The 19,468-nt window shown below is 37.1% G+C and overlaps 1 protein-coding gene across 24 annotated transcripts in view; it reads left to right on the forward strand.

Moving 5' to 3' along the window:
• Positions 1–19,468, forward strand: part of DST (dystonin) — a 492,147-nt gene that overhangs the window by 400,415 nt on the left and 72,264 nt on the right. For all 24 annotated transcript variants that reach the window (XM_030802620.1, XM_030802603.1, XM_030802607.1 and 21 more), the window contains 3 exons: positions 12,900–13,061; positions 14,570–14,740; positions 17,345–17,511. In XM_030802620.1, coding sequence (XP_030658480.1) covers positions 12,900–13,061; positions 14,570–14,740; positions 17,345–17,511 — 500 coding nt within the window. The remainder of the gene's footprint in view (positions 1–12,899; positions 13,062–14,569; positions 14,741–17,344; positions 17,512–19,468) is intronic.

Here is a 19,468-nt window from a genome sequence, read left to right on the forward strand (position 1 = left end):
GTTTCACATCTGGTATTTTTTCTGGGGAATTTTCTAATCATCTTTGCTGTAGCCTAATTTAGACAGCCTGAATAGCCAGCCATTGTTCATTTTAATCTAAAATACCAAGAACACCCAGTTAAGGAACATGTTCTATAAAACTAGCTGCTATGAGAAATATGAGATGAACATAAAGCAGTCTTAGAAATTGATGTTATGTAGGTGCCGTGATATGATAAGGGTGATGATGATGATGATGATGTTGATGGTGGTGATTCCAGTGATCACCACTACTGCTGCTACTGAGATGGAGCCAAACATTTCATTGTTTTAGTGATTCTATCTTTCTTGGTTAAAGTAGTAAATTGACTTGTTTACAGTTCAGTACTTAATTTAGTTTCTGTTGGGCCTTAGACTTTTGTTAGACATTAGTTTTAACATAATTTTTGGAAAGTTTTTTAAATTTTTTAAATGGAATGATTTGTATTGAGTGAAAAGCTAGTTATAATTCCTGAAAGTGAAACAGAAAAGTAGTGAAGGACTGAGTCTGTCTTACTTATCGACTTTGAAATATAATCTAGTTTGACATTAATCTATCTGGTAGCTTTAGTTTAACCTAATGTTACAGATAAAATCCTATAATAGTTTTTCTTAATACAAAATAAACTGCCTTCTGAGCAGAACTGAGAATAATAGCTATTACCCAATTACTCAGCAGGGGTGCCTTATATTCACTGGACCCATAATAGAGGATTTAAAGCAGGTTTGATAGACTTCCCCGATTCTGTTTTTCTTTCTATAGTTTAAGAAATAGCTGTTAATCGTTACTTGAGGTTTTCTTGTAAAGACAAGGACAAAATTCATTCATTCATTTTAAGATACCAATTCAAACATAATACTTAAAGCAAATGCTATTCTAAACCAAATGTCCTAACTCACTCAGTGAAAACTATCCTGAGATTTTGAAAGTAGATTGGTGTTATCTTTTGTGTTAGTTAGCTTGACGTTTTAAAACTATTTTGATTATATATAAGTACTGTTGTACATAAGTTTTTCTACTTCTAAATACTAGTAATTGGACTAACATGTCTGAAGGGTGAGGTGTTTTCTATACTGTTGGTGAGTTAGAGTACCATTTTCCACTTACACTTATTTATGATTACAGTTAAATTCTATGCACACTGTTATAAATTGGTGGAATGAATAGCAGGGCGATTCTGTTTGTCTCTAGGCAGGAAGAAAGAAACCCCTTTGGTGTTCCCTCTATCCCTACTCCTATCTGAAGACGCCTAGCTCAAGATTATCTTCAAATCTAAACCACATTATTAAGTAACATTAATATTAACACATTATTATTTATCAAAGACATATGTAACTGACTATATACAAGGAATGCATCCCAGTAATTCCTATTATGTGATTAACAGCCAATCAGGTCTTCTGATCATTATGAAATAACCATTATCACCATATTGAATGATTTAATTTCAATGGAAATCAAAGAAACTTGATGCTTTAATGAGTCCTAGCTAAATCTGTACCCTCTCCACCTCTATCTAGGCCAAGCTTGTCCCACCCATGGCCCAAGGCCCACCTGTGGCCCAAGATGGCTTTGAATGTGGCCCAACACAAATTCATAAACTTTCTTAAATAACATTATGAGATTTTTTTGCCATTTTTAAAAGCTCATCAGCTGTCATTGCTGTTAGTGTATTTTATGGTGGCCTAAGACAACTCTTCTTCCAGTGTGGCCCAGGGAAGCCAAAAAATTGGACACCCCTGATCTAGACCATTGTGAAAAAATGCCTTACCTCAGAACCTGCTTACAGTTTATTTCGGGCCACTCTGTTGCTGCCCCAATTGTAATTCATTTTGTCCCCACGAATGAATACATCTCCACTACAGTCTCTCTGAAGATTTCTTTTAATTTTAAAATGGACATCGAATTACATTGAGCAGAGGATTTTTAAGCCAAGTTGAAACCAGAGACAAAGAGCAGAACATATGCCTAATTATACTGTAATAAATTTTCTCTGTCCAGGTGAAGGCATTGTTTAACCCAGGCATCATTATTTTAATATTCGGTAAACTAAAATGCCAAGTAGCATGGGGCTAAGGAAGACAGGCAGTTTGAGCACAAATTCTTATTATGGTGTTTATCAAATGATCTAAAAACAACCTCTGATGTCACCATATTGAAAATCAAACTGTCCAAAAACTGCTTTAATAGTACTTTTAAAGTGTTCATATTGTTACATAGAGGTCAATGGCAAATTATTCTCCATTTTTATTAAGAATGGGGAAATTAGATAAAACTGTTGCAGAAGAGGTTTTTGTTAGGGAAAATTCCTTAATAGATTGGATTTTTGTTAATGAAGCTACATTAGCAAAGGGGTTGCATGTTCCCTTCCTCTGGTATTTTTAATGGTGAAAATATTTCCACTATAGACACTGTAACTAGATGCATGGCTTTTATAGGAAGATCACATTATTTAATAAACCCAGAGCAAAGCGGCATTTAACAATTTTAGGAAGAAAGAATACTCCATATGCTGGTCAAGAGAGAAGCCCTACTGAGGCAGAGACCACACCTAGCTATGAAGAGGTGGGGCTGATCTGCTGTGTGGTATTATTAACACCTCATATTCTTATCCACACAAACTAGGCGTAACAGGTGGATACCCTCTTTTTCACGTGATACAAGGAATATACCATACTTCTCGGAAAGGGCTGTCAAAAGGGAGCTTTGCAGCATGTGTTCTCTTTCCAGTTTTGCTGCTAACTAATGCTACGGCCCTTTCTGTCACAGAGCTCCTCTTATGTTTTATTCCTTCCTTTGAGATTGAGGAATTAAAGTTGGTTGTTCTGAAGGCAGTTCCAGCCAGAGATTTTATAATGTAGGATTTTTTGGTAGTTGTTATTTTGTTTTGCTTTTACCTTGATAAACCTATATCACCATTTTAGAGTGATCCAACAAAAGAGCCAAACTGTGGTATCTGCTGTCATTATTATAGGCCCGCCTTCGATCAAAGGAAACCTTCATAATGTATTTTATTAATATGGAAAGTTGCTTAAAGGTGTGTGCAAAAGAGAGACAGAGAAGAATTTGCCTTGTTATGAAATTATACATTGGTTTCTTGAAAAGAACATTTGACTGGTAAATGTTTATCTAGGTCTCTAATCATTCATTAATAACAATGTGGGATAAGGAAATGCTATGATTTTAAATTAAGTGAAAAGCGTCTGGAGCTGCCCAAGAACTGGATACAACAAGAAAATGTCTGTGCTCACAGATCCTTTTCTCACATATCTCCAGTTGTCTTCATTTCAAGCTTAATTTCTTTTGTCAGTATTTTAATATGAAAAGTATTTCCAGATTTTGTTTGGTTTTTGTTTCTCTGAAGAAAATTGAATAGGGCCATTAACATGTGAGTTGCTTCTGCTTGCTGGATAGCTTTTCTTTAAATGAACTTTTTGACATTTTATATATATATATATGTGAAATATGTATATATTTCAATTAATAAGATTTATATATAGAATCATCTTCTGTTACATAGAATTTTTTTTCGCTGTCACCAGAAAACCTCATTGAAGATGTGAGAAAGGCATAGTCTTAGTATTGTAGTAACTTACGGGAAGAAGAGCAAGTGCTCATTAAAGATGTTAACTAAGGTTCACATCAAGATAAACTCCTGTCAAGATCAGTTGGTGAATCTCTTGTTTCTAAATTGGTTTACTTTAGGGTCAGAATATTCTACTTTCTTCTAAATATAAACTATATTCCCATGAAATAAATAGTTATTGCATATTCATATGATGTATATCTTTGGAAACGTTTAGCCATTTATGTGAAGAAATTTAATAGTTTGAAAACTAAAAATATAGTATGCTTTCGGTTTTCATTAGCTAATGGCTTATTTGTTTTAGAAAGAACAATTGTTGCTCTTAATGCCTGTTTATGTGCTTGCAGCACAGAACGCATATCCCTTGTTTGACTTCTAATCCTGATTTCAAGAGCTATCAGGCCAAGAGTTATTCATTGGTAATAGTGCGTTTACTTACGTAGACATTTTTCACTTAACTGCACATTGAACTTAATACCTCCAGTCCTTCAACCCTAAAACCTCCATGCTTCAGCTGATAAAATTGCTCTTTTCTATGAGTAAATAATATATAAATAATAATAAATGTGAATGATAAAACTTTTCTATGATGTACATTGTTGCACTTAGTGGGAAGACTTTTCAGGGACTTTCCTTTTAAAAGATTTAATTGAACTTTAGGAATATAAAATGAGAAAATGTTACTGTTTTGCTTATAATTCAATTAGTAGTTGCGTACTTTTCTGAAATCATCTGCTTTAGTAGATAGTTTAGCTGGATTATCTCTAGTAGGCTACATAAAGTAAGTAAAGCTACATTTTGAAAATAGCATTATGATTTCTGTATTATGAAATAATAGTGTTGGCTATTTTTCAGGAAAACTTTACTTACCTTATTATGTATTTCTCTCATTATGAAAATGTGAGGGGGCTGGGCACAGTGGCTCATGCCTGTAATCCCAGCACTTTGGGAGACTGAGGCAGGAGGACTGCTTGAGCCCAGGTGTTCAAGACCATCCTGGGCAACAGAGTGAGACCACATCTCCACAAAAAATTTTTAAAATTAGCCAGGTGTAGTGGTGCGCACCTGTACTTGGGAGGCTGAGACAGGAGGATCGCATGAGCCCGAGAGGTCAAGGCTGCAGTGACCTGTGATCGTGCCACTGCATTTCAGTCTGGGCGACAGAGCAAGACCCTGTCTCAGAAAAAAAGAAAATGTGAGGGATCTAGATATCATGATTAATATTTAACATGGTTTAATATATCTTGATTTTATTAACATTAGAGACTATAACATTTATAATAGCTGTCTAAACCAAATTTTGGGGGAAAAATAAACCAGTCTGGTTCTGCTCTATGTATGAGCTCTTACCTGTCATCCAGGTAAGACTTTGGAATGTGATTTCAAGTAACAAAGATATATGTAAATTATTGTGACAAATTTTAATATAGTAGTACAAATCTTAATGTGAATCAGTATAAAAATCAGTTCAATAAAAAAGGAATTTAGTTATTAAATAAATGGTATATACTTGAACATAATTAACTAGGGAATATTTTCCCATAGCACTGTTTACTTCTGAACTGTGTCATGGCCATTTTCTCATTCACATTCCCACTGTAGTATAAGTGGTGTAAGGACAGTGGTGGCTATGTCTTTACAACATCATTTTTCCAGTGCTTACATGTTGTTTGGCAGACAGTGAGCGCTATTTTTTTGAATCATTTAATTTATGAATGAATTATTTGTGCAGTTTTAAAAATGTACTACCCACCTCAAATGTGAGGTTATGTGTTGCTCCTCTTAGCTTTTCATAAGCCTAGAATAATATTGTGCTAATGATTCAGAGTTAGAGTCTAAGGTGAACTGAATTAGAGCCATTCTTTATTATGAAAAGTTCTGTAAGGATCTTAAGAGTGTTTAGAGAAAGGCACTCACAGATCTCAAGGAAACTTTATTATTCATATTGCCATGAATAAGTAGTTTTCTAGGCTTACATATCAAGAGAGCTGCAGCTGGGAGTAAGACTCTTGGTCTCTACTATTTCCCAGCCTAGTGCCCAATCCACTGTTCAAGCGTGGTAAGTATGAGACCATTTTTCTTTCTCTTATCAGTGCCTTATTACAGCCTGTGTGCTTGAACACCACAGAATCAGGTGCTTGTTGAAATATTTCACGTCTTGAACATGAAAAATTGGCATTGATATTGTGATGTTGATGGATATTTTTAAATCTCTTTTTCTTTATAGATAGTCATATATCTAGTCAACTTAATGATGGCCACATACTGAGTTGCATCTAATAATCTAATGATTGTTGAATGGATGAGTTACCGATAGAGTTTTCATTATGAAAAGATTTTTTTAAAAAAGATTCAACTCTTAGGTTTATAGAATGAATATTGAGATAATGTTTTCTCATTAAAGGCACAAAAGTTTCCTCCCACATCTTTTCTGTAAAATTAACAAAGAAAGTATAAAGTTGTTTTTACTAGAACTGCCTTCTACATTTGGAGTGAGCACAGTTTTGTTCATGTTCAAATGATTATTCTGTGAGATTGAAGAAAGACCACTTCATTTGTAACTCTGATACTCTGACGATGTTTCTTATTTTGTAAAATAGAGAACGTTTAGATTTTAATTTAAATAAAACTATTAAATTTCCTACAAAGACTAAGAGTTGGCTTGCTGAATTTATTTTCAAACAGTATTCTTAAAAGGTGTTCAGTAGATAAAAATCTGTGGAGGTGATTTTGTTTATTAAATATCTGGAGTCAGTGAGTACCACTCTTGGGCCTTGTGTTAACCTCGAGAGTACTGTACGGTTATTAGTAACTACTAATATTCATGTCAACAGTGCTGAGAGCCCCTCACTGGTAGGAATACTTTACTCTGGAGAACAGTTAGATTTGAACTTGGGCTTCAAAAGGGAACTGCAAAACACTCTCGACTTCGAAGTGATCTGCACTTTGCATCGCAGATACTGCTGAAGCATCAGATTCCTCAGTGTAAAAGTGTGGTTTCCACTGAAGGATAGGGACCTAGGTAGCCCCCCTTTTCCCATTTAGTATTCAAGTAAGTGCGGTCTCCGGACCTTCACAAAATAATTTCTTCGCGGATCTCCCGGTGCCAGGTTCTGCCTCCGCAAGCCCTACGGATCCCGTCCCAGTTTGAAGTAGTCGGCGGGGTTTCCGCGGTCTTTGAACCTGAGCTGCCCCTCTCCCCCGTGGCCGGACTCGGCCTGCTTTGCGCTGATGTCACCGCAAGCTGTTACATTGCAGCCTCTCGGCTTCGAGGTACCTCCCACTGAAACCGCTCGCCGACTCCCGGGAAGAAGCGAAGAGTCAGAAGAAAGATGACTGCGAAGTTAAGTCACGGGAGGGCGTAGCACCGAAGTGGTAGAGAGCTGCGGCTCCGGAACGCCCGGCAGGCCCAGGGACGCAGCAGATGGTGCCTGGAGAGAGAGGGCGTTGCTGCAAGCGCCCTGGCCGGAGAGGATGCCTGCCCGGCGCCGTGCTGCCCTGAGGAGCCGCGGACAGCGCCGGAGCTCCCTGCCGGAGTTCTCTTTCTGCTGTCTCCACCGCCACCGTCTCTCTCTAGCCCCAGCTGAAATGAAGGCCACACCGCGGCCACAGAACTTGGTTCAGTTTCAAAGGCTAATGTAGTCCCTGGGTTTTCTGCTGAATGTGAATTACGCTGCCTGTGCCTTAGAGGAAGCCGCGGAGCTCTTCGTTGCTGCAATTGCCTCAGGTGGAATAAGCCTTCCTAAGGAGGACCAGATAAGATTCTTTGGAAATGGCTTTTTTTTTTTTTTTTTTTTTTTTTTTTTTTTTTAAGAAGCTTAGTACACCATGCTTTCTGTTTACTTTAAACGGTTGCTGGATTGTACTGCCCTGGGTATCTAAAAGTCTGGTGTTTTTTCTTTCTTCCTTTGAGTAGTTCTGAATAGCATTGAAGAAGCTTAAAACAGGAAGAAAACCTGCCTTTTCAATCAAGTTTATTTATAGCTACTCCCCCCTCCAAAAAAAAAAAAAGTAAAAGAAAAATGTAACTTTCTCATAACGTTAGACTTAACTTATTTTTCTCTGAAGATTTGTTCTGTGCCTTGATGTGAACAATACCAGGTCCCTGTGTTTGTCTTTTAAATTTCTGGAGCATGGTTTATTTACTAGAATGGTAGAGTTCTGCAAGCCATCTTTAAGTGGATTACAGTTAACCAGAGCTCTGCCGAAATTAACATTCAGGCTGTTAAAATGCTTGCTCATTTGGAAATTTTAATCTGGAAATATCAGACTAAAAAGGGAAATGGACTGACAATGGAATGTTCTGAGTGTTTGAGCCACTGTTAAGTGTGTGTTTGTTTATTTTCTGTGTTTTGGAGTATGTGAACAGGAACTCTGGGAGCTGGGAAAGGTGGACAAAGGAGATTTTTGTTCTCTGTTATTGATGCACTTTATTGTTTAGAATCATCCTAAAATCAACCAGGTAAAAGGATAAGTTGCATTTATACTGATGCACTGCTGATGACCTTAAACACCTCATGTATTATGACATATGTTATTTGAGCGTGTGTCTTTATGGTAAAGACACCCCATAGCTCTGTTCAGAAGTATACTTTCTTGAAAGATGCTTTATCTTATTTCTTATCTGTGTCAAGAGCTGCAATATTTGTTTTAACTATCTGCAAAATGGGGAAGCCACTCAGCAGACCAGACTGTTTACGTCAGAATCCCCCATGTGTAGGGAAGGGTGAAGAAGAGGAGGACCTAAATATCGAAGACTGTTACGTCCCACAGCGGTCAATCTATGATACTGTTAGACTAAATGAACAGATAGACTCTGGTTCAAAAGGTAGTCTATCTTCCAGGCATTTTACAGATCGAACTTTACCCTACAGTCACAGAACACTGGAGGTTAGTTCTTTATGCTCTAATGGTGCCCTTACTTCTTCCAGTGTATTTGAGCTGAGAGGTCGGGAAGCTAACAAACTAGATGAAAAGATGATCTTTGATGCACTCAAACTAAATAGTGATATCATTCGAACCACAGGATTACCTAAAGCCAAATCTCATGCAGAAAAGAAAGAGCATAGACGGTCATGGCGAATGTTTGTCCCGGCCAATTTTATGGATTATGCAAACAAAAGTGAAAGCTCTTTTGTTGAACCTACTGATATGTCAGATGCTGTTACCAAGGCCAGCAAGTGCAGATGGGGTACTAATTCTCTCACTTCGGAGGAGGATGACTCTGGTTTATGTAGCCCTCCAGCAGAGAGGGAAGAAAAACAGGGCATTTTAACTGGAGACCAGTCACGAATTAAAAGTTTGTCTTCTGCTGAAGATATTCTTGTAACAGACCAATACAGACCATTTTTTTCTGTTAATTCCATTAGCGAACAGAAAATCCCACTGCTTTCTTGTCAAAGTGCCCACCCTGATGAAAATTTCAAAATGATTTTACATGATGTTTCTCCACTAGAGGAAGCAAAACGTGTAAATGATCAAAGGGAAATCCACGATGAAAATTGTTGGCTGCAGAATAATTTGAAAGAGAGCCCTGTGAAGTGTGACCCATTAATTATGCCAAGAAATAGAGAAAATGAGCATATTTTTAACCTTGGAGAAGAGAACAAAACATACGGACCTGGAGAATCCCAAATCACAGCGCAAAGTAGGGAACTCTTGAAGGATTCCCCTCAAGATTTAGATCTCTCTCACACAGATCTAGGGGAGAGTGATGTCGATTGTGGTAGCACCAGCTTAGTAGAAAATGTGACACTTTTGACACAGTATGATTCAGGAGAATGCAACATTGCATCTAAAGAGGAAGTGGAGGCTCCTCTTTCTGCCCAGGAGAGCGAAATGCTCTATAAGAAGTACTCCCTGAAATTCATATCAGCAAGAAAGAAAGCAGCACCCAGAAAAACGGGGGCCCAGGCAGGAATATTGGACACAGTCTGCAATGGCTTTCAGTTGGTTCAGGTAATTCATGGAAATATGAAACTCTGCAGTGTCAAAAGTTTGTGGTTCTGGTAAAAGTTTGTGGTTCTGTTTCAGAGTGGTCACTAGTGTTTCTAATAATAATCAAATCCACATTTTGTTTTGGGGGTTTAACTAGCACCCTGCAAGATGCCACATATTGATAAATGGATAATTATAACAAATTAATAGGGACTGTTTTGGAGAAGAATTGTTATTCCCAGCTGTTCAGGGTCCTGTTATTGATTGTACAGATGGTGGCCATTCCCCTTCATTTAGAAGGCCTCCACTGTGAATATATGTTAATGTTAGGCTTTTACACAAATTGTGGTAAAGACATTGCCATTTAAGGGCCATTATATTGGATTTATTAAGCTTGAACAGGCTTAGTCATGAAGGTACAAACAGTATTATATTGTTATGGCCTGCAAAGTACTCTATCCACATTAAGGACTTTTTAAAATATGTCTAATATCTCAGGAGCTCTGCCTATGAGAGTAGAGTTATTATGCTGTACTTTGCAGGCATTATAGCTCCCAACTTTTTGTGAGTGGTGAATGAAGTAAGAAAGTAAAGGGTGCAGCCTTGTAATAAGTAGAGGTTGCTTGTCAAGCCTGTAATTTTTTTCTTCCCACTCAGATTGAAGTTCAGCTATTTTGGTACTTTTACTAAACTCTTCTGGTAAACTTTGCCTCAGAGGTAATTTTATTTTATTTTAAACTTCTCTTCATGCTTGTGTGCTGTGGGTTAGATTAGGGGGAAAGGCTCTCTTCATAGGTATTTTGTTAACATTGAGAGATAAGGAACTTAGACAATATCAGAACAATTCCTCTTCTCAGTCTGTGAAATAATTGTTGTTGTTAGTTATGCCGTTTTCTTAGACATGCAGTAAATGTCATGCTAATTTAAAAGCTTAGCAAATTAATTTTTTTCTGTAAAGGATATTTCAGTTTATTTGTAGAAAACAATTAAATCTTAGGGGAGTATATACTCTTTAGTAGTTATCTTTTTAAATCCTTAGTATATTTTTGGGGGCACTTTAGAAAATTATCAGATTTACCTAGATCTGCTCTGATATATACCCCTGAAATTAATTTAAAACCAAGATCAGAGGTTAAGACAATTTAATAGAACATTATTGTTATCCTTTTGTCCTGAAAACTATATAAGAGGGAAAATAAAATGTTTCCTTGAATGCTTATTTACAAGTTCCTGGAATTTAAAAGGTAGCAGTTTTTGTACACCCCCACCCTCCGCCCCCACTTTTTGGTAAGTAGTAAAACATATCCAAAGCTATTAGTCCTAGAAGTTATAACTTAGAAAGTGGTATAGAAATGAAATTGAATTATAATGCCAAATTCTGTCTTTAACACTTTGTTGCCAAGTTTCTGTTTACATATTTGATAAATTTTACCTTTTTGCAAAATTATGGAGACTTCCTAAGTTTTTCCTCAATAATTTGGGCGAATCTTATAATTTATTTGATTATGTGTAATTGATTTTTAAATATTTATTATTGTTATATATAAACTGCCAGTATGGAAATTGTCTATATTTTCTGTGGAAAAGGCAGTTTAAGTTTTTAGCTAGGAGGAGATTTTAGAGAAAATGATCATTAATTTGTTTGCTGTTCTCTAATTTACTCATATAGAGTAACACAGGAGTATCCTGTATGCTAGGCCTTAGACCAGAGTCTGGAGGATTTGTCTCCTGTAGCCTCTACATCTTTCAAAGTTGTTTTTCAGACTGCGTCTGTATTTTTTTTCCTTAAGTGCTATTTTAATATGTGCCTTTATTATGTTTCCATGTATTCTGATTAACTGTCCAATCATTGGTATATTTATATAGTGCCCTTCAGGATAATGACTCAGAATCTCAAACTATGTTTTACCTTAATATCTATGTGAAACTTTCCTTCCTTAGTTCCAATAATTTATTTTCCTCATGGCATCCTTCAAGCCCTATATTAAAAACATATTATCTATGAAAGAGTTGGCTCATACCTGTAATCCTAACACTTTGCAAGGCTGAGGTGAGAAGGTTACTTGAGCCCAGGAGTTTGAGACCAGCCTGGACAACATAATGGGACCCTGTCTCTACCAAAAAAAGTATTTCTTTTAATTAGCTGGGCATGGTGACATGCACCTGGGGTCCCAGCTACTGGGGAGGCAAAGGTGGGAGGATGGCTTGAGCCTAGGAGACAGAGGTTGCAGTGAGCCGTGATTGCGCTACTGCCCTCCAGCACGGGTGACAGAGTGAGGCCCTGTCTCAAAAAAAAAAAAATCATAATATTGATGTATCTACTCCCAGTATTATCTGTTAAGGGGTTGATGTCATCCACCTAAGACAGAAATATAAATTTCTGTACTGGTATTAATTTGGCAAATAAATACTGGCACATAGTACATGCTAGGTACCATGGTAGGCCCAGGTCATAGAACTACTGTAAGGAAAACAGAAATTTTTGCTTTCATGGCACTTGTATTTTAATCTAGCACATTAAATCCTTTGCCAGTCACTGGCAACTGGGGAACTGTAAGTTGGATGGGATAGACAGTAAGGGAGAGATTGCTAGGAATCCACTGTCAGTACAGGTATGGGTGACAATGACTACAGAGTAACCAGAGTTGCTGTGCTAGTAACGTATGTGATCAGATCCATGGGGTGAGGTCATTGTATTTCTTGAGAGTCCACTGGCATCTTTGTAGACATTGAGGAGGCTATTTGTGTAGGGATCCATACTATTGCAGCACATGCCTATGTATTTTTCATTTTCCTATCTCTGTATTTTGGCCCTCCTGCCAAGCCATGTTTTGGCCACTTGGCTCACCTCATCCTGTCCCTGATTTTCCATTTCCAATGTGAGTCTCAAGCTTCAGTTGCCAGCTAGCAGCAGCCATTCTTAGGAGAGCCTATTAGGATTGCCTTGCCCACGAAGGCTCATTTTGTACTTATTTTATGTTTTTGCTCTTTAGCATTTTCTGTAAATCTGTTGCTACAGTTAAACTGGGACAATAGAAACATTCTCATCCTATGATAATGAAGCAATAAAAAGAGGAGACATGTACCGTCTTCTTGGTTTTATAAGTAACTTGATTAAGTGTACTCAGAATATCATTCTTTAGTATTCTCAAATGTTTTTGATGTGCTACTAATTTATATTTAGTTTCTTTCTGTTCTTCAGAAGGTAGCTATGACCTATGGCTAGACAATAAAAATTATCTTTACCTCTGTAATAATTGATGGTTTCCACAACCTGATGCCTAAAGAAAAGCTTATTATATATTTGGCAGTTGATAGGTAATATAACTCATGTAATTATTACTCTTTTAATGGCAGGTATTCCAGAAGGAAGAGATTGAACCCTTGCAAGGTAAACAGCAAGATGTAAACTGGTTAGGTCAAGGCCTTATTCAGAGTGCTGCCAAAAGCACTAGCACTCAGGGCTTGGAGCATGACCTGGATGATGTCAATGCACGGTGGAAGACTCTCAATAAGAAGGTAATTTTCTCACCCCCTTCATTGCTATTTTTGCTGATTATTATTCATGGGCATTTGTGGTGACCGTGAATCATATCTGTGGTAGCCAAACTTTTCTAAATATGTCTACTGTTTTATATTACTATAAACTGGATGGCTCAAACTCAGATGCCTACTGGAGCTAGGTAGGGAATCTAAATGAAAGGAAACAAACTGGGTAAGACAGAGCCTCTTCCTGCTGTTATCTCGCCTTTGATCAAGACAGGGTCACAGATACAACAGTGCAGGTATGATGGGCACATGCATCTGTAAGGGTACAGGTCACTGCTTAGTTCCAGAAGATCATTGACATGTAGGGACGTAGGCCCGCTGTTGCCAGATATTCTGTTTACTTTCAAAATAACCTGGAAATCTCACTTTCTATGTGAAACCTTCCTATTTTCAAATATTAGCAACTAATTTCACACTGTGCAAACAAAGTTATGTCTTTATGTCGTTCCTGGACTAAGTCCTGCCACCCTCACTATAGACCATCAACCCTCAATTACTTGTAAGATGTAGATCCAACCTTTTTCTAAATTCCCATGAGAGAAAACACTAGAAATAATGCTATGATATCTTAGGGAGATAACGCTGACATACGATGGCAGGCAGCTCTTACGAGACATAAATTATCAGAAAATTATTATGGGATGGCAGTGCATATCTGGTTGTGGCAGTGGTGGTTACTTTCCGTTGACATGTAATGGAATTGTTGTTTTCTTTCCATTGACATCTTAAGCAGGTGCCAGGTCTTGAAACTATATTATTCATTCTTTAAAGTCTGATACATATTTGTAGTGCACCTTAAACACAGTTGGAATGCTGTATCAGGTGTAAATATAATCCATAACACTTACAATATCTTTCCAGCTACTTTATTCAGTCCAAAAGGAAAATATCTGTGAGACAAGCAATAAGATATCTCTATGTAGGACACAGGGACTCCATTTACTGGAAGACAAAGGGCCTGGTTTGTTGAAAAAAGACTCCAGAGCTTGGAGCTAGCAGAACTTAATTGGATACTTTTGTTATTCTTGCCTAGCAAAATATAATTCTGATCCTCTCTGCTATAATAGTTCCATTTATTCTTAGTCTTTAAAAATCATTATCTCTGATATTTATCAGAAGGAAATAAAATGCAATATTGATAAAAATGACTAATGTGTTGTTTCTTATGATAACTCTAAAATATTTGAATCATTCATTGCTAATCATAAACGTATTAGACAATCCAAAAATCTCCAAGATTGAGTGCTCTGCGTTGACTGTTTGTGATGGTAACCTTATTTTCATGCCTACTTGCTTAAAGTTTGTCTCGTTTTCACTCCTATCCTGCCCACTATCGATACTTTGGGTAAATTTTAAGTGAAAAGGAAAAGAAAATTTGTGACCACATGGGAAAATAAACATGTAAAGTACTGATCTGTGCTCAGATTGCATTATTTTGTGAAACAAATAAGTAAGTAGAAACAATTGGCACTGTGCAGGTGGCTCAGCGAGCAGCCCAGCTACAGGAGGCCTTGCTGCACTGTGGGAGATTCCAGGATGCCCTGGAGTCCCTGCTCAGCTGGATGGTGGACACTGAGGAGCTTGTGGCCAATCAGAAGCCCCCGTCGGCTGAGTTCAAAGTGGTAAAGGCCCAGATACAAGAACAAAAGGTAAGTTAGTCATGCTTTTGTATTGTGTTTCGTATTAAATCTGAATAACAAGAGAAAAAGTGCACCTTGTGACTCTTTTAATTAATAGGATAACCTAGTTAACCGGTTATTGCTGCTGTAGACATTATTTTGTTAGTCATTCGACAAATATTTATTGAACATCTACCATGGGCCAGGCCTTGTTCCAGATGCTGGGAATATATCCTTGAATAAAAAAGATGAAAATTTCTCATTGAGTTCAAAGCCAAGTGGGAAGAGTGTGGCAGGATTGAGAGACAATAAGTAAAGTAAATAAATGAATGGTGATAAGTTAGCAAGTGATGAATAAAGCAGGGATCGGGGAGAGGCATCAGGAAGTAATACAGCAAAGATGAGGGACCCAAAGTGCTGGAATGGAGGGAGGAGGTGTGTGTAATTTTAAATATGATCATGAAGGAAGGTCACTGACAAGATGGCATTTGTATGGAAATATCATTGTTCCCTTATATATTAGATTGATCCCTATGAAATTGTCTTTTTATATATTAAATATTGACAGTTTCTTTTGGTTCAACCTATTACTAAAGAGACAAATATTTGATTCATATATGCTGAGGAATGTGCCATTGTGTCTTTTGACACTACTAAAATGGGGCCAGTTTGGAAAAATAGGGTCTTCAGAGGGTTGATACGTACCTGAGACTGACCACATGATAGTTTTTGTGCCCCTGATGGCAATGGTCAGGTATGAAGTATTTAATACCACTTTGAGTAGTAATCAGCCAGCCATGACTTGAGATGACATGTGGGAAGGATCCTAGAGCATGGCGTACTGTTAAGGTTTCTCCCCTCTGGAACTTTAAAAAGAAGGGAGTGGATTATGTTAATTACTTTATGTTAAAACTCAAAGAAATTTTTTAAAATTTTACGTTAATTTTTTTTAATTTATAAAAAAGATACATTTTAAATTTCCCTTTCTGTGCCTGGCTTATTTCACTTAGCATGGCTAATAATAATGTACTGTATGTTTCAAAGTTGCTAAAAGAATAGATTTTAAAGGTCCTCACCACAAAAAAATGATGAGTAGGTGAGGTGATGGATATGTCAATCAGATTGATTTAATCATTCCACGGTGTATACATATATCAAAGCATTGAATTGTACCCCATAAATTCAATTATTATTCATCAATTAAAAATGGAAAAAAACAAAAAATTCCACATTTACCCTCAATTTTTTTTGTATTTAAGACTTACTGCTTACTTTTATTTCTACATTTAATACTATCTCCCTAGAAGTTTTTGAAAACTTCAGCATGTTGGGAAATTATACCAATTAGAAATAGGTTTAGAGGTAAGGATTAAGGACACATAACTGGAAACACATTGCATTTGTGCGATTTTTGCATAATACGGCGTCTACCATTCACAATTTAAAGTGAACTCCCAGAGTCATGATGCTTAGCCAACAAAACCTATTAATTGATTTTGCTTTTTTAATTGCTAGAAACTTTATTATTAAAATATATCAAAGTAATTAGTTCTCCTTGCTGCCAAAGCACCTGTTGTACTTTGATTATATCATGACTTTAGTATATAAAAACCTGTGCCAACACAGTTTGTATGTCTTACCCTTCTCTTTAAACAAGTTCCTCTTACCTTCTGCCTTGGTGGTCCTGATCTCAAAATACTCTTTCAGCTTTTTACTTCTAGGTAACTGTCAAATCTTTAATCCTTAATTATCAATCAGGATCATTAAGGAAGCAGTGAAGCATAGTGTTTTATACACGTACGCCTTCCTCATTGCTGGTAGCACAGTGCCTGTGCACAGCAGTTGCTCATGAGCCATTTGTTTGATTAGATTAGAGCAAGGTAAAAGTCTTCTTACAGCAAACATTTCGTTTCAGGTGCTTTGAAATGTTTAATTAGAATCAAATTGAATTTTGTTTCTGGTGCTAAATCCTGAAATATTAGTCTTGTTTAGCCAGCTTTGGAGATTTCTGACATCTTCTGCCCTCTCTTCCTGTTGGCAATGATGTGTAAAAGCTGTTTTAGTTTGTAGCCTCACACAGATTTTAGGAGCCAGTCCCACCTAGTAAAAGGAGCCAAGAGCCTCTCGTTTTAGCCTTGTTAACTTGTGAACTTGGGCTGAGTCTTAACTTCCTTGTCTATAATGGATTGTTTAACGTGGGAAAGGGTTTTGAAAACAGTAATGATTTATAGGAACCTTTTGTATCTTGACAGGGCAGATAGTTGTTGAATGTTTAAGGCATTCTTATTTCATTACAATAATGGAGATTTTGCACTTTTTTCATGATTCATTGGGGTTATCCTAAGCGACACCTTCTACTGTATTATTCTATATTAAAAAATTAATAATGAGTTTAGTGGCCTTACCAATATTAGTTTTGTCTGCTATGAAAAGCCCCTGCCACAGTGTCTGACCCAATAGTAATAAATCATTAAACAAATGAGTTACCTTTAAAATCCCGCTTTTCAGATCCTTTCATATGTGCATACATACAAAATACATTTTTGTCATATTTCAAATGCACTTAGAATACATTTTACTTTATATTCATACAATTATTCCCTTGCTTTTTTATATTTAATGTTTTGTCTCAAGCTTCTCCAGAGATTGTTGGATGACCGAAAATCTACGGTGGAGGTAATCAAACGAGAAGGAGAAAAAATTGCTACAACAGCAGAGCCCGCAGATAAAGTGAAGATTTTGAAACAGCTCAGTCTTTTGGATAGTAGATGGGAGGCATTGCTTAATAAAGCTGAAACAAGGTAACTTATATACTTCCAGTTCTTTTGAAAGAGTAGCAGTGGCCTCTGTCTACAAAACTGACATTTTGTATTTTGGTAATACTTTTCTTCAAATCATGATTTTCCTATGTTTATCATGTATGTGAACAGAGATAGCAAAGATTGTAGCGCCTCTTTCCTCATTCCTCTAATGGTAATGGCTTGTCACCGCCTGCTTACCATGCATCAGGCACAGAGTTAGGTCTTGTGTTATAGGGGTGAGCTGGGCAGATCATCTCTGCCGTCAGATAGGGTACAGTCTAAGAGGGTTTATAGCCATTGAGAAGTAATGATAAATGTGATGTCTCAAAGTAGAAACACAGGTTGCTGTGGGAGCATATGACAGGAAGAACCTATCCTAGGGGCAGGGAAATGACAGTTAAGCTAAGTTTTAGAGGGGAATGGGAGCTAGGAAACAAAGAAGGTAGAAGGGTGCTCTAACTTCATGAAGGCTAGGAAGCCTAGAGCCTGGCTCCACTGGGTGTTTGTTCTCAACAATTTTATTACAAAACCCCAACCCATATTTCAGTATCTGCATTGATGCCACATTGACTAGCCATAGTTGTAGCTACATTGAAGAGTAGTCACCTAGGCTGGTTGGGTTGAAAATAGATGAAAATAGAAGAATCACTGACCTGAATGAGTGTGTTATATAAATTCCCACCTTCTTTGGAACCAGAATAGTGAAGAGAAGGATTTGTCTAAACTTCACATACAGAGTATAATTAATTATAGCTTTAGGGCCATAGAATGAAGGGCTCCCAAAGAGGTGAAAAATCTCATGTTGTCTTCCGATATGTGTCAACAGATTAACCGTTCTGCGTAATGCCCTGGGTGCTGTGCCCTGGCTGCCATGGGAGATACTCTCAGTAATTTTAAAATAATAAATGAGTGAATGTCTAGATCTCTGCTTTACTACCATAACTAGTCTTCTTTTCCTAAAACTTTCTTCACAGAGATATTAAATTGAGGGATATCGGTAATGGTTATGATTCATGTCCAGATTTATTGTGGACAGTTTAAATCCTAGTAAGTGAAATCCCATCACAGCATAGTTATTTCCACTGATTTTAGATGATTGGATATTTGAATTTAGAAGAAAAGGTCACAGATAGTGATAATCCAGAGGTAATTATGAATATAGTAATTTTATTCATTTTTAGGATCAAATGTATCAACTGAAAGTTTTTAAAAATATGTGTGTATTGTGATATGTTATAGAAATTATTTTTAATAGCTTGTGCCAATTTTCTGTAATTCCCTTCTTCCTCATAGCTAATTTTTCAAAACATGTAATTCCCTGAAAATTAAACATGATAAGAAGTTAAGGCAGTAATATCTCTTGATCCCAGCAGAAATTATGTATACAGGATTTGATACTGAATCAGGTACTCTGTATACAAACCAGAACAATAGTTTGCTCTAGATAAATACTGAGGACAGCGGAAACAGGTTTTTTTGTTTTGTTTTGTTTTGTTTTTTTTTTTTTTTTTTTTGAGACGGAGTCTCGCTCTGTCACCCAGGCTGGAGTGCAGTGGCGCGATCTCTGCTCTCTGCTCACTGCAAGCTCCGCCTCCCGGGTTCACGCCATTCTCCTGCTTCAGCCTCTCCGAGTAGCTGGGACTACAGGCACCCGCCACCATGCCCGGCTAATTTTTTGTATTTTTAGTAGAGACGGGATTTCACCATGGTCTCGATCTCCTGACCTCATGATCCGCCCGTCTCGGCCTCCCAAAGTGCTGGGATTACAAGCGTGAGCCACCGCGCCCGGCCGGAAACAGGTTTTAGCTTTAGTCCTCTGCAACTGAGGATACGTATTTCCAAAGGTATTTTAAAGTACCAGTAAAAGTCCAATGAATACTTCTCCCCTGTTCATGATATTTTAATCCATAAAATATTAATATTGCTTTTGGGAAGTAAACCTAACCCTGCGCTTTTA

Source organism: Nomascus leucogenys, chromosome 22a (assembly GCF_006542625.1).
Source record: "Nomascus leucogenys isolate Asia chromosome 22a, Asia_NLE_v1, whole genome shotgun sequence".
Classification (NCBI taxonomy): domain Eukaryota; kingdom Metazoa; phylum Chordata; class Mammalia; order Primates; family Hylobatidae; genus Nomascus; species Nomascus leucogenys.